Source organism: Vipera ursinii (genome assembly GCF_947247035.1).
Source record: "Vipera ursinii genome assembly, chromosome: 6".
Taxonomy (NCBI): Eukaryota; Metazoa; Chordata; class Lepidosauria; order Squamata; family Viperidae; genus Vipera; species Vipera ursinii.
In genome coordinates this window covers 82,580,525-82,603,561 of record NC_139515.1, presented here as the reverse complement: position 1 = coordinate 82,603,561, position 23,037 = coordinate 82,580,525, and the positions used below count along the sequence as shown (strand labels likewise).

At 42.7% G+C, this 23,037-nt stretch overlaps 1 protein-coding gene across 2 annotated transcripts in view; it reads right to left on the bottom strand.

Annotated features, from left to right (window-relative positions):
• Positions 1-1,123: 1,123 nt before the first annotated feature.
• The window catches only part of GYS2 (glycogen synthase 2), a gene marked incomplete at its 5' end in the record, with an annotated part of 39,840 nt that continues 17,926 nt past the window's right edge, over positions 1,124-23,037 (bottom strand). For both annotated transcript variants that reach the window (XM_083366105.1, XM_083366104.1), the window contains 11 exons: positions 1,124-1,675; positions 3,585-3,665; positions 4,146-4,309; positions 5,610-5,705; positions 6,429-6,555; positions 12,113-12,226; positions 13,874-13,952; positions 14,934-14,993; positions 15,184-15,290; positions 16,902-17,022; positions 21,100-21,217. In XM_083366105.1, the coding sequence (XP_083222231.1) occupies positions 1,457-1,675; positions 3,585-3,665; positions 4,146-4,309; positions 5,610-5,705; positions 6,429-6,555; positions 12,113-12,226; positions 13,874-13,952; positions 14,934-14,993; positions 15,184-15,290; positions 16,902-17,022; positions 21,100-21,217 (1,286 nt within the window). In that variant the 3' untranslated portion in view covers positions 1,124-1,456. The remainder of the gene's footprint in view (positions 1,676-3,584; positions 3,666-4,145; positions 4,310-5,609; positions 5,706-6,428; positions 6,556-12,112; positions 12,227-13,873; positions 13,953-14,933; positions 14,994-15,183; positions 15,291-16,901; positions 17,023-21,099; positions 21,218-23,037) is intronic.

Below are 23,037 nucleotides of genomic sequence, written 5' to 3'. Positions count from 1 at the left end.
TTTTTCTGACTTTAAGGTGAATTTTTGGGCAAAGATTTTAACAAAACAGCAAAATAAAAGAGTTGGAAGGGACCTTGGAGGTCTTCTAGTCCAACCCCTTGTACTATTTGAGGCTGTCCTATTTCTTCTTAAAAATCTCTAGTGATGGAGGATCCACAACTTATGGAGGCAATCCATTTTACTATTATTCTGTCAGGAAATTCCTTTTTAGTTCTAGATTGCTTCTCTCCTTGATTAGGACGAGGGGTGACATGATAGCAGTCTTCCAATATCTCAGGGGCTGCCCCAAAGAAGAGGGAGTCAAGCTATTCTCCAAAGCACCTGAAAGCAGGACAAGAAGCAACAGATGGAAACTAACCAAAGAGAGAAACAACCTAGAACTAAGGATAAATTTCCTGACAGTTAGAACAATTAACCAGTGGAACAACCTGCCTCCAGAGGCAGTGAATGCTCCAACACTGGAAGTTTTTAAGAAGAGACTGGACAGCCATTTGTCTGAAATGGCATAGGGTTTCCTGCCTGAGCAGGGGGGTAGACTAGATGACCACCAAGGCACTTTCCAACTTTTATTATTATTATTATTATTATATCATCATCATCATCATATTATATAATTTTTATTCATTAAACATGAAACTCAGTCAACTGAACACTCAAACTGACTGGCACTAATGGTTGAGACGGGTTTCTGCCAGCATCCTAGGTATCATCAAGGCATCTCCTTAAAATGTAAGATGTTCCGAGTAGTGCAGTTTTTTGAAACTTTGCTGGAGTTATTGGAGTTGTTGTTGTTGTTATTGTTATTATTTTCCATCCATAGCTTTTTGTCCTGCGTTCAAGTGCTTTGGAGAATAGGTTGACACACACCCCCTCTTCTGTGTGGCAGTCCCCGCTATCCTGTCACTCCTAGTCCTTTTTTTTTATTAGACTAGAAGTCCGCAGGTCTTAACGTTGCCAAAGTTGGACCCTCCTGATGTAGAGGTACTTTCTCCCGGTGTCCTCACGGTCGAAAGACTTTGAAAGATCCGACTTTTCTACCCTCGTAAGAAGAATCTTCAGACTTTGCCTATGTACAACTACAGTATAGTAACAGCATCACCGGTGTCGTTTTCTTTGCCTAAAAATATACAAGCCACAAACCTTTTGACTTCCAGCAACCTCAAGATATTGAACAATGGCAGAGCAAGAGTCGAGAGGCAATCCTAATCTTTAATCTTTAATACCATCGTCTTCTAACTCCAAAGAGGAAGATGATTTTAAAAAAAAACAACAAACACCATCAGAATAACTGACAGTAGGAAAAAGTAGGAATTCAATTTATTTCTGGTATTTGGTTCTTGCAGGATTCCCTAATGTTTCCTGCCTGTCCAGTACAGCCCTCTGGCCTCTAGGTTGACGTGTGTATCTCTTGAGAAAGTAGCACCAACTCAAGGCCATGAATGGAGGGTTTGATGGATTAGTTCCTGTATTCCCCATGCTGTTTCTTCTGCCTCCTTGGCATAGCGGAGAAGGAGAAGGGAGATTTTATGTTCTGCCTGTCCCGCTCAGCCTCTTCCTCCTCGTCGTATCTTTCATCATCTTCAACTTCCTCGTCGCTCTGGTGGGGGCTGTTGTGCTGAGAAACGGAAGGTGAGGGAGGAACCGATGAAGGACGTGGGTAACGAAAACCTTCAGTCTGTGAAAGAAGTTAAAAAAAAAGAGGAAATAAACATACAGATGTGGAAGGGGGAGTAGACCAGACGTACCTTCCCAGATGTTCTGGTTAACCACCCTCACAGTTCCCTGGGCATTGATTGTACTAGCTAACAGCTGAAGTCCAACCTATAACGTAGTAGTTAGCTATTCCTGGGAAATCTGAAATACTTCTGGGAGGTTTTATATCAAAATATATTTTGTTCTTTATACTCTTTCCATCTTCCCTGAGAACATCCACAGAATCCACAATGGACTGAGAATCAGTGTCTCTGCTACATAATTGACAGTCAAGCTGAAACTAAGTCAATCAAGTAAATATAGAAAACGGGGAGAAATCGTTTACTCAATCTTCCTCAAACCCCCAAACACGTTACCCATACCTAATACACATATCAAAGGATAAGGTCTAGCTAAGTCCTCTTCAGGAATCGAGAAATAAGAAGAGAAAGAAAGAAAAGAAAGAAAGAAAAAAAGAAAGAAAAAAGAAAGAGAAAGAGGGAAAGAAAGAAAGAAAGAGGGAAAGAAGGAAGAAAGAGAAAGAAAGAAAGAAAAAAGAAAGAAAGAAAGAGGGAAAGAAGGAAGAAAGAGAAAGAAAGAAAGAAAAAAGAAAGAGAAAGAGGGAAAGAAGGAAGAAAAAGAAAGAAAGAAAGAAAGAAAGAAAGAAAGAAAGAAAGAAAGAGTGAGAGAGAGAAAGGAAGGAAGGAAGGAAGGAAAGACAGACAGAAAGAAAGAAAGAAAGAAAGAAAGAAAGAAAGAAAGAAAGAAAGAAAGAAAAAGAAAGACAGAAAGAAAGAAAGAAAGAAAGAAAGAAAGAAAGAAAGAAAGAAAGAAAGAAAGAAAGAAAGAAAGAAAGAAAGAAAGAAAATTTCCACCCTTGGACATCTTGTTAGTAATGAAATTACAACTATATTTGGATGAATATATTTAAAAACTGGATATTTAGCAAAAGATGCTAAACCAGGGATCCCCAATCAGGGTGCACAAAAAGGCAAAGCCCCTTCCGGTCCACGGAAAAACCTCTCTCCATGGAACCGGTCCCCGATGCCCAAAAGGTTGGGGATCTCTGCGCTAAGCAAGAGAAAATGACCCAAAGGAAATGACGAAACTTCCTTCATATGAATGTTTTTTTTTTGAAGGATGCCTTCTAGTTCAGTGTTGACACCTAGTGACTGGACAAGGTCCTGCAGTTTCCTTGGCAAGATTTTTTGGAAGTGGTTTGCCATTGTCTCCTTCTTAGGGACGAGAGAGAGGCACTGGCTCAAGATCACCCATCTGGCTTTAAAGCGAAGACAGGACTAGAACTCACCATCTCCTGGTTTCTCACCTGGTGCCATTAACTATTACACCACTCTCTCTCTCTCTCTCTCTCTCTCTCTCTCTCTCTCTCTCTCTCTCTCTCTCTCTCTCTCTCTCTCTCTCTCTCTCTCTCTCTCTCTCTCTCTCTCTCTCTCTCTCTCTCTCTCTCTCTCCAAAAGGTGACATGTTTATAATCCCAGCTATTTGCCTGTTAATGTTGTTGTTGTTAGTTGCGAAGTTGTGTCTGACCCATCGCAACCCCATGGACAATGTTCCTCCAGGCCTTCCTGTCCTCCACCATCTTCTGGAGTCTATTTAAGCTCACGCCTACTGCTTCAGTGACTCCATCCAGCCACCTCATTCTCTGTCGTCCCCTTCTTCTCTTGCCCTCAACCTTTCCCAGCATTAGGCTCTTCTCCAGTGAGTCCTTCCTTCTCATTAGGTGGCCAAAGTATTTGAGTTTCAAAGAGCAGTCAGGGTTGATCTCCTCTAGGACTGACCGGTTTGATCGCCTTGCAGTCCAGGGGACTTGCAGGAGTCTTCTCCAGCACCATAGTTCAAAGGCTTTGCCTGTTTCATTTAAAAATAATTACCTTAGGTGGGGCATTTGGTTCCATCTCAAACTTTTCAGGAAAAGTCCGACTCAGAGCTAAGTGTCTGGCATGCATATAATACTGTAAGAGGAAACAGAGAAATCTGCCAATAAAATAGTTCAAATAACAATGGACTCTGAAATGCAAATCAAGAGAAAGTTTAACCGTTTTTAATCACAGAGAGAGAGAGAGTAGCTATTAAATGTTAATATCTGCAGTTTGCAAAATAAAAGATGTCTGCAGGGTATGGTAAATAAGGGTCAAGATATCAACCACAACTCAAGATGTGATTAAAGTTGCAAAAATGCAACACCTATAAACAACAAGCAAAACTTTAATTGGGCTATAACTTTGACATTTTGGGCTACATTTTGCAGACCACCCCTGCCAGAAAATAACCTAAATCAGTCCACCCTTGGCAACTTCAATAGCTGTGGACTTCAAGTCCCAGAATTCCCCAGTCAGCATGGCTGGCTAAAGAATTCTGGGAGTTGAAGTCCACGAGTTGCCAAGGTTGGATACACCTGATCTAAACCAAGACTATATATCAACCTTACTTACTCTCCCTAAATATCTCCAGTCCAGCAGATCTGAAAGCCTTTCTGTTCGGTTCCTCTGGACAATTCTTTGTCGTCTTGACTGTTGGCAGAATGCATACAGGAACTGGGTCAGTTGATTGCAAGACTCATCCGGAGAACGGAATTGCCGGTCCACAATGTAAATGCCTGAGAGAGACAATTGGGGTTGACTGGACACTAGGCCATGTTGCTGCTTTGGGGACCTTTGAAGTTCTCCGTCCTATCAATTATTATCCATAATAACGACTACATCTCCACAGTTCGTTCTGTCATAAAATAGGGACAGTCAGCTTTTGTTTAGCCAAATTCCAGTCTCCTTCTCTTTCTTCTCTTTTTAATTTCCCCCCCAACTGAATTTAGAACATAGAATAACAGAGTTAGAAGGGACCTTGGAGATCTAGTCCAATCCCATACCAGGGGTAGGCAACCTTGGCTCTTTTATGACTGGTGGACTTCAACTCCCAGAATTCCTGAGCCAGCATGGCTCAGCTTGGAAACCTCTCCCTTTCCCCTCAGCATGGCTGGCTCAGGAATTCTGGGAGTTGAAGTCCACGAGTCATAAAGCAGCCTAGGCCTAGGCCAGGGGTAGGCCACCTTGGCTCTTTTATGACTCATGGACTTCAACTCCCAGAATCCCTGAGCCAGCATGGCTCGGCTTGGAAACCTCTCCCTTTCCCCTCAGCATGGCTGGCTCAGGAATTCTGGGGGTTGAAGTCCACGAGTCATAAAAGAGCCAAGGTTGCCTATCCTTGATCTAGATGATTGAGAATCTCCATAGACATCCCAATTTGATCTGCATGATTCCAGGTAAACAAAGGCACATTTTCTGGGCTTCCTCTCATTAATAATTCCGCCACCTCTCCTTCTCTGTCTCTTTAACAGAAGCTTTGTCACTTGATTCTCTGCAACTGCTTCGAAGAATTCTGGGAGTTGAAGTCCACGAGTCACGAAAGAGCCAAGGTTGCCTACCCCTGCCCTATACCATTTCAGACAAATGGCTGTCCAGTCTCTTCTTAAAACCCTCCAGGGTTGGAGCACCCACAACTTCTGGAGGCACGGTCGTTCCCCTGATTAATTGTCCTCACTGTCAGGAAATCGCTCCTTAGTTCTACCTTAATTCTCTCTTTAACGGTCATTTTCTTTTTGTTCTGCCTTCAGGTGCTTTGGAGAATAGGTTGACCCCCTCTTGTTTGTGGCAGTGCCTCAAGTCCTGGAAGACTGCTATCATGTCACCCTTATTCCTTTCACACGATAAGCCCACATGTTGCCACCCTAAAATAATGCCCGCATTAAAAAATTGTCAGCACAAGAACATTTTCCAACTTTGGTATCAGAATAGGGCTGGGCAGCAATTGTTATGCTGATAACACTTATCTAAAACGGTAGTTCACCTACTGGATGGTGGGACATGAAGGACATCCTCTGGTTGTAACCTGTGTCTTCTTACCATAAGCAGCTGGGTCAGCTACATGTTCCTGCATGAAACAGCCAAATCCCGACAGGTTCGTGGTAACGCTGGGGATGCCCATGACGGTGCATTCGGCTGCGAAAAGAGGAAAATTGAACAGAATTTCAGACCAACGAACTAATCTGCAGCATCACATCAGGAGGAGGAGGAGTTATTGAGCCTCACTGAAGCCATCGGCCAGTTTTTTTGTTTTTGTTTTCAAATTTGCACCACTACAGATATTGACTGGAAGGAAGAAAGGAAGGAGGGAGGGAGGAAGGGAGGAAGAAAGGAAGAAGGAGGAGGAGGAGGAGGAGGAAGGAAGAAAGGGAGGGAGGGAGGGAGGAAGAGGAGGAGGAGGAAGGAAAGAAGGGAGGGAGGGAGGGACGGAGGAAGGGAGGGAGGAAAGGAAGGAAAGGAAGAAGGGAGGGAGGGGGGAAGGGAGGGAGGAGGAGGAAGGAAGGAAGGAAAAGAGGAAGAGAGGGATGGATGGAGGAAGGAAGGAAGGAAGAGGAGGAGGAGGAGAAGGAAGGAAAAAGGAGGGAGAGAGGGAGGAAGGGACGGAGGGAGGAAGGGAGGGAGGAAAGGAAGGAAAGGAAGAAGGGAAGGAAGGGAGGGAGGAAGGGGGGAAGGCAGGGAGGAGGAGGAAGGAAGGAAGGAAAAGAGGAAGAGAGGGATGGATGGAGGAAGGAAGGAAAGGAAGGAAGGAAGGAAGGAAGGAAGGAAGGAAGGAAGGAAGGAAGGAAGGAAGGAAGGAAGGACTGCCTGTATCTGGGAATCATTAACAAGTGATCTGTGAACAGGATTCAGCCTGCTCACCTGGAGTATACCCCCAGGGTTCATAATATGATGGAAAGACCCCAAGATGGCAGCCTCTGACAAACTCTTCATAGTCCATTGGTAATAATGGACTAGTCGAAGAAAGAAATTCGGGATGCAGGATTACCTGCAGAGGAGAAAGAAAAAGTTAGGAAAATCCACGTTACTTTCCTAGCAAGGATCTGGAGGAATGTCAAGTTGAGAACAGAGTAGCAATTATCTTGATGACGTGAGGTGGGGGTGGGCTGAAGTATGGACCTGACCTTTTTAGGGGCATGCCACCATCTAAATTCCACGAAGGTGGCAGGAACAGAGAAGGAGAAGCTTGAGATGCGCCCCCAAGTCAAACCGAGGCCAATATTTAATAGAACAACACTCCAGATTTAATTCTTTCTTTTCCATTACGATTTAGTTAGGGGCAACAGGTTCTTGGCTTTGCATTTGATGTGAGGTTAATTTTTGTATCCCAGAAGGCAAGAACAGAAATTAATGTGATGGACTTTTGGCTCTGGGTTACAGGCAACTTTTAATGGAAGAACCTCTTTGACAATGAAACAGATGACCTGGGAAAGGAGTAACAGAATAACAGAGTTGGAAGGGACCTTGGAGGTCTTCTAGTCCAACCCCCCGCTTGAGCAAGACACCCTATACCATTCCAAACCAATAGTTGTCCAGTCTCTTCTTGAAAACCTCCAGTGTTGGAGCACCCACAACTCCTGAAGGTAAGTCATTCCGCTAATTAATTAATTAATTCCTCCTTGGTTTTAGGTTGCTACTGTCAGGACCCAGTCCAATCCACATCTTAGGAAAATAAAGAATTCTTGGAGCCAGGTCTTGTCCCAAAGGAGTTTTTACTAGGACGCGATCGGTTGTGGAAATAGAAGACAGGATCTGGCATTGTGTGTACATTTTTACTATATAAAGGATTCCCGTTTCAACCCCCCCCCCAACCCCATCTGGTCAGCCTCACATCAATTAAACTTAGGTGTCAACCCTTTTGTGGGAAAAGAGGAATCTTCTTATTGCTTTATTGCTAATTGCTTTCTTCCTTTCAGTTCCAGATAGGGATACAACCCAGATCTCTTCTCCCTTCCTTCCCCTCCTTTGTTGTACTGGGATCAAAGGGGTTTGCCTGGTCTTTGGAATGCAGCCTCCGGTCAGACTGAATAAACTTCTTCACCTCTCCCCCCACCCGGAGAATGGCAGAATCCAGGGACGCACAATATTTTAAACATACATTTATGAATGTGACATAAATGGATTCTGACAGCTTCTCTCTTTGGTTAGTTTCCATCTGTTGCTTCTTTCCCTGCCTTCAGGTGCTTTGGAGAAGAGGTTGACCCCTTCCTCTCAGTGGCAGCCCCTTAAATATTAGAATGCTGCTATCATGTCACCCCCTCACCCGAACCATCGTCTACCAAGGGTTCTAGGTGCAAGTTCCCAGTCTGTTTTTCTCCGGCTCAGTAGAAGGCAGTACTGGGAAAGATCAGTTGCCTTAGTTCAGGGGTAGGCAACCTTGGCTCTTTTATGACTTGTGGACTTTGTTACCCAGAATTCCTGAACCAGCCATGCTGACTCAGGAATTCTGGGAGTTGAAGTCCACAAGTCATAAAAGGGCCAAGGTTCCCTACCCCTGGCTTAGTTGCTAAACATTTGGCTGCCAGTCCAGAGGTCAAAATGTTGAGATGACTCTGAAAGGAATAACTTCTTGGGGGGGGGGGGGGGCAGGGAAGCTACAATTCAGCCCCCTGACTTTTTGGAGGGTTACACCAGGCCTTCAAGTGATGTCATCAGAAAGCATGGAACTTAATATTTTAAAACCATAGATAGTCCTTGACTTATGATCACAATTAATAATAATAATAATAATAAAGTTGGAAGGGATCTTGGAGGTCATCTAGTCCAACCCCCTGTTCAGGCAGGAAACCTTACACCATTTCAGACAAATGGCTGTCCGGTCTCTTTTTAAAAACTTCCAGTGTTCCAGCATTCACAGCTTCTGGAGGCAGGTTGTTCCACTGATTAATTGTTCTAACTGTCAGGAAATTTCTCCCTAGTTCTAGTCTGATTCTCTCCTTGATCAGTTTCCACCCGTTGCTTCTTGTCCTGCTTTCAGGCGCTTTGGAGAATAGCTTGACTCCGTCTTCTTTGGGGCAGCCCTTGAGATATTGGAACACTGTTATCATGTCACCCCTCGTCCTTCTCTTCATTAGACTAGACATATCCAATTTCAGCAACCATTCCTTATGTGTTTTAGCCTCCAGACCTCTAATCATCTTTGTTGCTCTTCTCTGTACCAGAATTTTGATTGTTAGGTGATGCAGTCATTAAGTGAGTCATCCCTTGACTGGATCTGATTCTATAACCCTTTTTACTGCAAGTCATTAAGTGGGTCATGTGGTTGTTCAATGAATCATTAAGTGAATCTGGCTTCCCCAATTGACCTTGCTTGTCAGAATCTGCCTGGGAAGGTCGCACATCTTGATCCCCTGACCTCAGTTTGCTGCCGCCGTCAGAAATGTGAGCCAGTTGCCAAGCAGCCAAATTGTTACCATGGGATGGTGCAACATCAAGGATGGATTGTAAGTCACTCTTTCCAAGACTTGTTGTAACTTTGTTCATTAAATGAATGGTTGGCCATAAGTTGAGGACTATCTACTTTCCCTACAGTGAGAAGGGCATGGAACAGGAGACTTCAAATTTCTCCCTCCTCACCATAAAAAGCTCTTAAAAACCAACCAATAAGAATGGCTGAAATCACACTGTTGAATTTTGGTCATTTTGCTGCTGAATGTTGATGGACCGGCAAGGCAAATGAAGCTGGGTTGTTCTTTCCCGGTACAGGCAGACTAAGAGTACAATTCAGTCTAAGACCACCACGTGTGTTTTTTTCTGTCAAATGTACCTATGATTCTCAGTCTTTTATTTTATTTATTTATTTATTTGTATTCCGTATTGTTTTTAGAACATATCCAACACATCTTCCTTCTGTTTTCCCCACAGCAAGAACAATCCTGTGAAGTGGGTTGGGCTGAGAGCGAGGGGCTGGCCCAATGTCACCCAGCTGGGTTTCATGCCTAAAAATGGATTCGAACTCCTGGCGGTTGGACCAAAGTCACCTAGGTGACTTTCATGCCGAAGGCGGAACTAGAACTCAGAGTCTTCTGGTGATTGGCCCAAAGTCACCCAGCTGGCTTTCGTGCCTAAAAGGGGATTTGAACTCTTGGTGATTGGCTCAAAGTCACCTAGCTGGTTTTTGTGCCTGTGGGAAAAAGGGCTAATGTTTTTTTGCAGAACTGGAAGACATGCTACCCAGTGAAGAAATACACTGTATATATTTTAATCTCATGAGCCTAGCTCAGGGGTAGGCAACCTTGGCTCTTTTATGACTCGTGGACTTCAAGTCCCAGAATTCCTGAGCCAGCATGGCTCAGCTTGGAAACCTCTCCCTTTCCCCTCAGCATGGCTGGCTCAGGGATTCTGGGAGTTGAAGTCCACAAGTCATAAAAGAGCCAAGGTTGTCTACCCCTGGCCTAACTGAAACTTGAGTATTGTGTCTAGGAAGGTCTCTGCTATGCTGAAAACTGGTCTTAACTAGAATTTGCTGATATGATAGTTACTGTACTCTAGAGACAACCCCTAGGACAGTGATGGCGAACCTTTTAGAGACCAAGTGCACAAAAACTGCCCCCGCCCACCCGCAGGGCCACCCACCGCCTCCACAGCCCACTGCAGCAAATCGCCATGGTGGCCCAGCAGCAGCATGGTGGCCATGCCCTCTGCCCGTGCCCCACATCATCTGCAGGGGATGGGGCATGAGGGCAGAGTCTTGTTAAAGTCTGCCCGGCTGCTATGTCCTTGGCTGTGCTGGTCCATGTGGGCTGTGCCCGGAGGCGACTCTCCTCCGGGGGGATGCTGGTGAGGAGGGTGCTGTGGGGAGAGGCAGGGCTGGAGTGAGAGCACACGTGCCCACAGAGAGGGCTCTGAGTGCCGTCTCTGGCACGCGTGCCATAGGTTCGTCACCACTGCCCTAGGAACTAGTAGTCATACAAGATAATTTGTAAATAAGGGCAGGGGCCAATAGAATTAAGAGTAATGGAAGAGGTAATCTGAAGCGCAGATAATGTATTCACTTTAGGAGCTTTGGATAGGTTGTGACAACATGATTACTAAGCCAATGAAGAAAAGGTGGGAGGTAAATTAGTAACAGCAATAGGGAATATAAAGAAAGAATACAGATGATTTAACAGTGTGTCCACTGTTCCTGTGTGCAGGAGGAACACCCTCTTTGCAAAGTAGTACAACTAAATTAGGGACACGGTGGCTCAGTGGGTTTGGATGCTGAGCTTGTCGATCAGAAGGTCGGCAGTTTGGTGGATTGAATCCTGAGTGCCGCGTAACAGAGTGAGCGCCTGTTACTTGTCCCAGCTTCTGCCAACCTAGCAGTTCGAAAGCACGTAAAAATGCAAGTTGAAAAATAGGGACCACTACGGTGGGAAGGTAACAGTGTTCCGTGCGCCTTTGGCGTCTAGTCATGCCGGCCACATGACCACAGAGACGTCCTCGGACAAGCGCTGGCTCTTCGGCTTTGAAACGGAGATGAGCACTGGCCCCTAGAGTTGGAAACGACTAGCACACATGTGCAGGGGAAACTTTACCTTTTTACAACTAAATTAACATTGTTTTCTCTTGGAAGTTTTGGCTGGTGATTATATATTTCAACTACTAGACAATGAATCCCACAATGCCTAAGGCAGGAATAGAGCTCACCGTCTCCTGGGGATTGGCCCAAAGTCAGCCAGCTGGCTTTCATGCCTAAGGTGGGACTAGAACTCACAGTCTCCTGGGGATTGGCCTAACGTTGCCCAGCCGACTTTCATGCCTAAAAAGGGACTTGAACTCACAATCTCCCACTTCCTAACCTGATGCTTTAACCCCCAGGCCAAGCTGGCTCCACAGTGAATGACTGAAGCTCTATTCCCTTTTTACATGTGTTGCATTGGACATAAAAACAAATTGGGGGGCTTCTATCATTGGGCTGCAGCTCCCACTGTCGAATCCACCGTCTTCGGCTTGGCACCTTGTTAGCATTGTGCCACCAAAGCACCAGGGAAGGGAGGAGGAACACATGGGCAATAAATCTGTACATTCCACAGTGGGAATTTGGGAGGAAGGAACAGTTGAAGGAGATCAGAGCAGTTTGGAATTTGGTTCGTGCCAGGCATCTTCAAGGCCGTTTGCCCTGAGTGTGGAATTTCATCAGCCTAACCACTTCAGTGTTCCCAAAACATCTTGACGATGACGGATTGGCTAAAGATGGACTGGACATGGGGGGAGGTATGGGGAACCGAGAGGAATAGTTCGGTATTGTTGGGCGGGAGCTTTAGATTCCGCCCTACTTTACCGCAGCCGTCATCTCGTAGTAAAAGTACTTTTCACTTCAACCAAATGGAGGGATTAGACTGAGGCAGGTCTGACAGCCATCCTGATATTTTTTTTTCACTTCCCCCTCCCACAGATAATTCTGAATCTAACTACAGAGCCAGTTTGGTCTGTGGGATTTTGCTGATCTGGGCTGGGGAATCCTGTCCTTCTTTGGGCATTGTCTTCATCTGGGGCAGGTGGCATTATAAGACCATGTCTACTCCAAGAAGCAGGGAGAGATAAGAAGCTCGTCTTAATACCTTAACTCGATCCGTTCGATTATTGAACAAACCAATCCGTCTGATGGTGCTCAGGATGGGATCGCCAGAGTCATCGATCATGTTGTGTGTTGTCACGGGTGGGAGACTCTGCCGCTGCAATAAAATGAAAGAAGCCCATTTTATATAGGCCCGAAGTGCATTAAAGATGTAAATTGATGCTTGGGTTAAACTCCTTCAAACTGGGGGTGGACTTGTATGGTTGAGCTTTGTAGAATCTTCCAGTCAGCCCATCGGAAGAGGTGGAAAATATGCTGGGAATCTTTTCTGGGGCATAACTGCTTTTGGTGCCAGGGGACTATTCTGTCATGGGAACCTGCTATAGCTGATTTAGTATCTAGATCAGGAGTCTTCAAACCTGGCCCTTTTATGATTTGTGGACTTTAACTCCCAGAATTCCTCAGCCAGCATGCCTGGCTAGCGAATTCTGGGAGTTAAAGTCCACAAGTCATAAAAGGGCCAAGTTTGAAGACCCCTGATCTAGATCAAGTTAAATCCAAAAATGATAGAGAATTCCCGGAAGCCTAGCACTCAGACAAATCAGCCATCAACTGACACATAGAGATAAACCACATCTACATACCATTCAAAAGAGACAAACATAAAACTAAAAGACCATAGCACTTCTTTGCCAGTCATCAACATAAGCAGAGATTAACACCAAGATTAATAGTAGACCAACAAGCAAGCATTAAACAACACCCCAAATGAGGAACTAACCATTCAGACAAACAATCCAACACTAAACAACAGCTTAATCAAGGAACCACCAAGAACACCACCATCAACACTTACAGGGGAAGCCACTAGTCTATGAACAAAGAGCAAAGCCCTTCCTAGCACTGATGATGTTACCTAGTTGGGTCATAAAATGTCTGCAAGAAAACAACCAAGTTCAGAGGGCACCAAGGACCCCTCATTTCAACTCCTGAGCAGCAAATATTCTCTTCTATTGACTCAATGTAGTTTGTTGTTGTTGTTAGCTGTGAAGTCGTGTCCGACCCATCGCAATCCTATGGACAACGTTCCTCCAGGCCTTCCTGTCCTCTACCATCTTCTGGAGTCCATTTAAGCTCACGCCTACTGCTTCAGTGACTCCATCCAGCCACCTCATTCTCTGTCGTCCCCTTCTTCTCTTGCCCTCAACCTTTCCCAGCATTAGGCTCTTCTCCAGTGAGTCCTTCTTTCTCATTAGGTGGCCAAAGCATTTGAGTTTCAACTTCAGGATCTGGCCTTCTAAAGAGCAGTGAGGGTTGATCTCCTCTAGGACTGACCGGTTGGATCGCCTTGCAGTCCAAGGGACTCGCAGGAGTCTTCTCCAGCACCATAGTTCAAAGGCTTCAATTCTTTGGCGCTCAGCCTTTCTTATGGTCCAGCTTTCACTGCCATACATTGCAACTGGGAAGACCATAGCCTTGACTATACGCACTTTTGTTGACAGGGTGATGTCTCTGCTTTTTAGTGTGCTGTCTAGATTTGCCATGGCTTTTCTCCCCAGGAGCAAGCGTCTTTTAATTTCTTGGCTGCAGTCCCCGTCTGCGGTGATCTTGGAGCACAGGAAAATAAAATCTATCACTATCCATTTCTTCCCCATCTATTTGCCAGGAATTGAGAGGGCTGGATGCCATGATCTTGGTTTTCTTAATGTTTAGTTTAAACCCAACTTTTGCACTCTCCTTCACTCAGAACAAGAGGCTCAAATAATAGTAATGAATTTTGAACAGAATTGCAGAAAAAACTCACCTGGGTGGAATAGATGGCTCGTTTCATAATAGTTAGGTCATCACGATCTATGATCTTGTTCATGTCAGGAATTTCTCCTCTGTGGATGTAAGAAAATTAATTCCTTAAGGGGGAAAAAAAAGTATATCCCATCTCCTGCAAGTCTTTGAAATTGACTTCTGGGATTAACAGATTACAATAATCCTGTGGTTGCCTGTGCCAATTCAAACCCCATGCAGCTCAGTGTAGCTTACTTCAAAGCAACTGTAATGCATTTTCCAAGAGGTAATCGCTATTAAAATTTATTAAAATTTCTCTACCTAGGAATAATAGGTGTACATTTGATGCTAAGTACAGGTAATCCTCAACTCAGATTACAGCTGAGTCCAAAATTTCTATTGCTAAGTGAGACAGTCGCTAAATGAATTTTGCCCCGTTTTATGATCTTTCTTGCCACATTTGTTGAGTGGACCACTGCATTTGTTTAGTAACACCGTTGTTAAATGAATCCGGCTTCCCCTTTGACTTTGCTTGTCAGAAGATCGCAAAAGGGGATCACGTGACCCTGGGACACTGCTACCATCATAAGTATGAGTCAGTTGCCAAGTGCCTGAATTTTGATCATGTGACCGTGAAAAAGGTCGTAAGCTACATTTTTCAGTGCTGCTGTAACCTTGAATGGTCACTAAATGAAATGTTGTAAGTCAAAGACTATCTATAGAAGTGGTTTTCCAGTGTCCCAAGAAAGACATTTTTTTCTAGCACTATGTAAAGACCGGCTCTGGGAAACATTTGAAAGCTAACGACAAATTCTAGAAAATAAGACACAATAACTAAACACAACATTGCGTGTAATCCTAGTTTGATCTCCAGAACATGTTTGCTGTATCTACAGCAAGTGACAACTTTGGATATGTCTTCAGACATAAATGTAGACGGTTCACAGCTATGCCATATTAATTTCTACCTCAAAGTGTCTTCCGTATATAAAATATAAAATAACATACAGAATCCTTTGTTATCTGTATTAAAAAGAAAGAAAGAAAGATTGCACAGGTGCATAATTCTGCTGAATTCTCACCTTAGCAGCGCTTCATAGAGTTTCTTACCAAATTTTTCCTTTACTGAATGTGCGGTGTCCCTAAGAAAAAGTAAAACAGAATGTAAAGAAACAGACCCTGTGTTTCAATGGGGAAATTGAGCTTCCTCCATTAACAACAACAACAATAATGTTAGAAGAATACTGCATTCTAACCACTGCACCTCCGGGATACCAGTCGGTATTCAAATTAGAAACAGGACATTGTATTGGACAACAGAAAGAAGTTTACCAAAGCTGTTTTCGGACTGCCTGGCCTTTCAATGTCTCCACATTGAAATTGTTGGTTTTTGCCGGCATTATAAAGAATACAATGACTGTGACATCACTTCTGTGCACCTAAAAAAGAAAAGCACATTTTTAGCAGAGGTAAAGATATTTTCCTCCCCTTTCACTGCCTTTCCTGTTCCTGACTTTTAGACCATGTCTCTATAGCAATGGCGGGATTCAGCCAGTTCACACCAGTTCAGTAGAACCGGTAGCTAAATTTTGTTGAGTTTGGAGAACCGGCTGAACCCATGCTGCTTCTGGAAGTCCATTCTAGGCCTTGGAGGCCTGGAGGAGGTCTCCCAGGCCTAGAACAGCCCACTGGAAGTGCATGGATGTCACTTCTGGAAATCCATTCTAGGCCTTGGAGGCCCAGGCCTGCATCCATGCAGAGAACCAGATGTTCAGGTATTTGAATCCCAACACTGCACTATAGGCACTTAACCACTGCACAAATGGTCAAAGGAGATGACCAGTCTGAGCCCGATGGAGGGATCAACTGTATCGTCAGTGATAAATCACTTCACACTCAAAAGAGAGCTAAATCCAGCCCATTTGAATTCCTTCTACTCTTATCTCCTGCTAATTTCCCATGGCCGTTAGTAGTTCAGATTCTTATGGAGCGCTTAATCTTACAATAAATCGTTATACCCATTTGAACTGCTTGGATCTCCTGATTTTCCTGGCACTTGACAGATAGCATGGTTTTTCTGCTGTGTCTCATCCTAAGATCATGAATGACACAGGCTTAACTCATCCCTAGCTACAGTGGCATTCAAGTACAAGCGGTCCTCAACTTATGACTGCAATCGATCCCAAAGTTTCTGTTGCTAAGCAAGGTGGTTGTTAAGTGAGGTTTGTTCCATTGTGTGGTGAAAATGATCACAAAATAAGGCACGTAACAATCGCCTTGCTTAGCAACAGAAATCCCCTGGTGATAAAATGAGGCCTACATGAAATGCAAGAAAAAGTCAACACAAGTTCCCCATCACGACCAAATGAAGTTAAGAACAGCTCAACAGCAAAACCAATTGTAATAGCATGTATGGAATAGTAATTCCATCAAGCAAAGGCACCCACTTTAATTAGGATTCTTCTGAACAGCAGGCTAGACCTTGATGGTCTTGACAATCCTTCCACATTTAGGATTTTTACATCCTATTTAATCCTTGATGTGGTAGCACAGTGGTTAGAATGCAGTACTGCAGGCTACTTCTGCTGACTGCCAGCTGCCAGCAGTTCGACAGTTCGATTCTCACCGGATCAAGGTTGACTCAGCCTTCCATCCTTCTGAGGTCGGAAAAATGAGGACCCAGATTGTTGGGGGCAATAGGCTGACTCTGTAAAACCGCTTAGAGAGGGCTGTGAAGCACTGTGAAGCGGTATACAAGTCTAAGTGCTATTGCTGTTGCTATCATTCTGGTTCCATAGGTGGGGGCAGTGAGTCTTTATATACTGATTTCTCAGAAATATCTACAGGAGGATTGTTAATAAGTCACTTGGCAACTTTTAGATTTGTGGAATTCCCCAGCCAGCATGGACAAGCCATGGATGTGAGTTCCCCAAAGAAATCAACCTGGTTGCCCATTTAGGGCATGAAATGCTGGATTTTGGTCTCACCCATTGTCGCTCTCCCTATGACTGACTATGGGGAGCTTCCGAGATACTTGTCCTCTTTCTTACCCTCAGTAGGAAATTTAATCTTGATAATGCCTCTAAAAACATGTCCGCTCCTTTGTTGGAAAACTCATATCTCCCGGCAATGAAGAAAAACAAAGTCTTTTCAAGGTTGAAATCAAGATGGCTGAAAAGAGAGCAAACAAGGGCAGAATGCTGTAAACTGTTGTTCAAACAAACACACCATCAGCGATGTTGAACAAAGGTCACAGATGTCTAACAACAACATTGGAAGCTGAGCAGAACCTAGCTCGCTTTCAGCTATATGTGTGTATCCTGAACAGCAAAGAAACACCTGATCTCCCTATGGGGCCTACTGATACAAAGCTGAAGGAATGCCTCAAAGGAACAGACTAAATCCCCCTATACATAATCCTTGCCGGGGGGGGGGGGGAACTTGTGAATACATGCATTATATTGACTCAAAGCTTCTGCTAAAAATTCAGTTAAAAACGAAACTCTTGAAACCCCGACTCCTACATCTCCAAGGATACTATTTGCAGAACAGGATGAAGAGATGCATTAAACATAACCCAGTTTTGCTGCCACCGATGGAGTTTTCCCACAACACGCTAAGACCAGGTTAACAAATCTCTGTATTCACAAAGCATGCTATGCCCAAATTATGCCTCAGCATGAGGGCATGGTTCAGCAACATGCTAATACAAGGGTCAAGCCAAGGGTGTCCAACCTTGGCAACTTTAAGACTTTTTTTTTTGTATATATATTTTATTGATTTTTTTTAACAAAACATAAATTACCCAATAATTGGTAAACAGTGTGTTGTCTGGGTTACATTTGTAGAACAATCTTTAACAATTAATTTCTATAATCTATATTGCATACGTTAATTTTAGTTGATTTCCTTTTCCCCCAAAGTATCCTTTTTTTGCAAACATTAGGTTAATACAATTTTTATTATTTTGATAAATAACAGTTGAGTATATAGTTTTTCCAGTATTCCTAAAGAATAGTAATAGTAATAGTAATATATTTCTTTTCTTATTAGTCATTTTGGTTGCCTTATCATAAATCCTATTACAATACTTATTTCAGTTTATTTCTCCCACCAAATTCTAAATAGTCTTACTAGTGACAATTTTCTCAACGATTAATTACATTTACATTGGCAGATTTAATTCTATTTTTTTCCATATAAGCCCTCTCACACTTTTATATTTCTTAAGAAATAGATAAAAGAATAAAAAGAGAAAGGAAAAAGAGAAAGGAAAAAAAGAGAAGGAAATAAAAGCAAAAGCAATGAGACATAAGAAATAACATACTACTTAAAATATATATCCCTCCTAGGTTAATTATTTTTATTTCCTCAATTTCTTATTCTTTTTAACCATAGTTACGAATATATTTAATCTGTTTAATCTTTAAGTATTCCATTCAATAGATCTAGTCATCTAATCCCTTAACTCTAATTCAAAACATTTTTATACTTTTCTTAAATTCAGTCACATTTAAGTACCTAAAACATTTGCTTTAATTAAGTCATTTCAGCTTTTTTTTCTTTACAGAAAGGAAAGAAGCATACTATATTAGTTGTAAAGTTCATTCCAAAGTTTTTCTATTTCTTTAACCATATTCAAACAAATGCTTCTTTTTTAAATATTGTCTCTGATAGGTCCCATCATCTAGTTTCTTAGTTTCCATTTTAATCTTTTTTCTCTGCCCAGTGTCTTTCTTAATCAATGTACTTTGCTGAATCAAAAGATTTTTCTGTTTAGTCATAGGTGTTAATGTAGATGAAGAAGTTAAATCAGCATTTGCCCACTCCTTTTTATTAGGAATCTTTTTCCTTCCTTTTCTCTTCACTTCTCTTGTTATCTTTTGTCTCTCCAATTCTGGTGTTTTTCCTCATATCTCTATAGAATATTTTACAAGTCCTTTTTCTTATCCTCAAAGGTGCTTCAAAGCATTGAGATGTAAGTTATCTTTTCTTCCACTTGAATTGAATCATATTCTTTTGTTTTATAAGGTTCCATCTTTAAGTCTCTATCCTCAGAATTATGTTCAGTCATCTCTGCTATATTTTCCTGAGAATTTTCTTGGAGTGAAATTAAATTGGAGATAACTTGATTCATACTTTCAAAGTTGTTCTGTATTTCTTTGTAGTTTAAAATCATTATCCTTTGAAATGGTTGCCGCTTATCATATATTTCCTCTTGTGAAGTATTCATTGCCTCAGATTTGCTAGTCTCACTTTATCTACACAGCTGTGTTTATTGAGAACTTTGAAGGGCAGAGACATAAATTTATCCCCAAATAATCCTCGTCCACCAGTAGATGTCAGGGTTGGTTCATTTTTCAGATCTTTCTAGTCTTTTCCCTCCCTAAAGCATAAAATTTGCAGCTTCCAATAGCCAAAAGGTGGGGGGGAAAACTCCTTCTTCTCTCAGAGGTCTTTTATTTTTGGGAATTCTCTTGTTCAGAAAAGTAGGTAGGTAGGATAGATAAAATCAATATTTTTACCCAGATTCAAATGCACTGTTTACAATCAGTTTAAACTCGAGCTTTTGACTTCCGTTGTTTGCAGCTTGGGCTAGACTCTGAAGTTAGGCTAGCCTTTCTTCTGATGGTTTCTGGAGGCCTTCTCCTGGACCATTTGGGGAGACCGCCGTCTCTCCTAGGTCCCTGGGATTTCCTTCCTTCATTGCCACCTCTCTGGGGCAGCTCCTGGCCCATTTAGGGTCCCCAAACAGAAAGAAATTCAGCTGAAGGGCTCAGCATTCCGAATCCCTCAACTGCTTCGCTGCTTAACAGGAACCGGAAGCCAACTTTAAGACTTATGGACTTCAACTCCCAAAATTCCCCAGCCAGAATTCTGGGACTTGAAGTCGACAGGTCTTAAAGTTACCAAGGTTGGACACACTAATTTAGGTTCTCTTAACATGCTAAACCAGTGATGGCAAACCTTTTAGAGACCGAGTGCCCAAACTGCAACCCTAAACCCACTTACGTATTGTCAGGTGCCGGGTGCGTGTGGCCAAATGAGTGGGCATGGCTGTGGTGGTAATGCTAGACTGGGTGGGACTAAAAAGGTTAATCAATCAATTCCAACTTTGCGAGATATTTTTTTTTCCCATGAGAAGTTGAAATTGATTGATTGAACTTTTTTTTTGCACACTGTGGCAGAGGCCTAAAGCGAAAAGGTTTTATAAAACCCAGATGAAGACCTAGGACTGGGACGACGGTGCACATGCCCACAGAGAGGGCTCTGTGTGCCACCTGTGGCACGCATGCCATAGGTTCGCCACCACAGTGCTAGATCATTAATTATCCAGCCCATTTTAACCTTGTCAGCATAAAGTGCAAACCCAGCTCTTCAGGATTTTAGATTTGAAGAAGGAAAAGTGACCAGCAAAATAGGAGACTGATTAAACCACTTTGTTTTTTTCCTCTGCTTTTACCAAACACCCAGTAATTCTTAACCCTTTGAAGCAGAGAAGGGTCAAAATAGCTTGGTGAATCTTCTAATCTGACATTGACAGCAGAAGACTTGTTACTGTAAAACACCCTACTATTTCAGATGCAGAATTAAAAATAGTGAACATATGTAAACCAATTTGCAAGATGGCATACAGGTAGACCTCAATTTACAACCATCCATTCAATCACTGTTCAAAATTACAACACAGGGGGGGAAAGTGACTTACAACCAGTCCTCACAGTTACAAAATTCGGGCACTTCGCAACCAGTGTGTATTCATAACTGTTGCAGTTCTTACCATCTGCAATCTTCCCCAGCCGGTTTTAGAAATCAAAGGGTCTTTTCTGAGATGGTATAGGTTGAGCGGGGGGCTGGACTAGAAGACCTCCAAGGTCCCTCCCAGCTCCTATTCTATTCTATTCTATTCTATTCTATTCTATTCTATTCTATTCTATTCTATTCTATTCTATTCTATTCTATTCTATTCTATTCTATTCTATTCTATTCTATTCTATTCTTCTTTATTGCATCTATTCTATTCTATTCTATTCTATTCTATTCTATTCTATTCTATTCTATTCTATTCTATTCTATTCTATTCTATTCTATTCTATTCTATTCTATTCTATTCTATTCTATTCTATTCTATTCTATTCTACAGTGCATTTTTTTCTTCTTCATCTGCTTGGTTGGAAATATAGCATCTCTTCCTTGTGCCTATATTTCAGAGTGATGCAGATATCAATTTTGAAAGGCATATCCTACCCGTAGAAATGACCTCGAATGAACTCTTGGATCCTGGCTTTATTGGTGGCGTGCAAATTCTGAAATTCATGCATAGCCGAGAATTTCTTAATATTTAGCCCATTGGGTGTGACAACATCTGGTTAAAGGAAAAGAAAGACAATGAATTTAGAGGTGTAGTCACAACTAGGATAAGAAGCTGAGAAGTTGCTCCTTCAGGAATTGTAATGTATACACACACACACACACACACACATTGTTTTTCAAACTTTGATTTCACAAATCTAAAGAGGGAGATCTATAACTCTATTTAGAAGCCTGTGGTCTGCATGAAAAAGGAGCCGAGTTCAATTCCTGCCACGTCTAAGAAGAACCACACAGAAAACACGGGAGGTCTGTGGTTAGCGTAGACATGACACAATCTTATTTTGCACACGACACCTTTCTGCACCTCTGGCTCTACCCGATGAAAATTCATTCTTTCCGCAAACATTAAAGATTGTGACCGAATGTAGGGAGGAGGTGGATCGCCAGGAGGAAGGGGCTGCAGTAAGAGGCAACTTGGCCCAGATAGCTTGTGTGAGAGAAAGAGGGTGAAGGCAGACTCTCCTTGATTGTTCTCAGAGTACTGTATATTGTAGATGTAGATAGTAGAATCCCCAACTTGGCAAATTGGTGTCAGGCCCAAACCCATGGTGATTCTTCCAGGTTTTGTTATTGTTCCCCCCTTACAGACAAGATCTCACCAGACTGAGGATTCTACTATCTGCATCTACAATATCCTCTGGGAACTGTTAAGGAGGGGCTATCTTCACCCTCTTTCTCTCTCACACACTATTTGGGCTGAGTTGCCTCTTACTCCTCTGGAATGTGCCCCCTCCCTCCTGGGAATCCACCTCCTTACTACATTCCATCACAAAGATACAACTTGCTAAGAATATCTAGCAGCTTGTTTTTCTATTCCAGCAAGGGAGGGAAGATAGGGATAAGCACATTAGTTCTATCCCTTTTTCATTATTGACTCACTACCACCTGACCTCGCAATTTTGTGGTAGGAAACCTTCTGTGTGGTATGTGTGTTTGTGTGTGTGTGTGTGTATTGGATGATTTGGATTCCTGATTTCCCAGAATTTTAAACAAAGCAAAGTTCTCCATCATTCTATCATTTTCCTTACTCTCTAGGCCGTGCTTTCCAAGTCCTCAAGATTATGAAGTCCTTGCTGGTCCCCAAGCTTGGTTAATTTTTGCAGACATTTCATTACCAAACTAGGCAACATCTTCAGTGTCTAGTTGGGTAATCAAATGTCTGCAAGAAAACGACCAATCTCAGAGAGCAGCAAGGACTCCACAGTTCAACCCTGAGCTACAAATATTCTCGTCTATTGGTACAATAAAAATTGTACCAATAGAATATCAGTACCAATATAGAATAGAATGCCACTGGAATGGAGTGGAGTAGAGTAGAGTAGAGTAGAGTAGAGTAGAGTAGAGTAGAGTAGGAGTAAAGTATAGTAGAACAGAATGGGCTAGGACAGGGGTAGGCAACCTTGGCTCTTTTATGACTCGTGGACTTCAACTCCCAGAATTCCTGAGCCAGCATGGCTCAGTTTGGTAACCTCTCCCTTCCCCTCAGCATGGCTGGCTCAGGAATTCTGGGAGTTGAAGTCCATGAGTCATAAAAGAGCCAAGGTTGCCTACCCCTGGGCTAGGACTACCACAGGACTAGGACTAGGACTAGGACTAGACTAGATGCAGAAGAGAGGAGAAGGGAAGGGAAGGGAAGGGAAGAAGAATAACTGAGATGATGGTGGGACATTGACACACTCACATATAATTATTTGAAGCAAACCATTATTTGTTCAAATAATGGTTCCGAAGGCAGCTCTACAATCAACCTTAATTATTAGTCTATATCCTGAAGCAGTGATTTGGAAAAGAATTATCTTCTATCCACACATA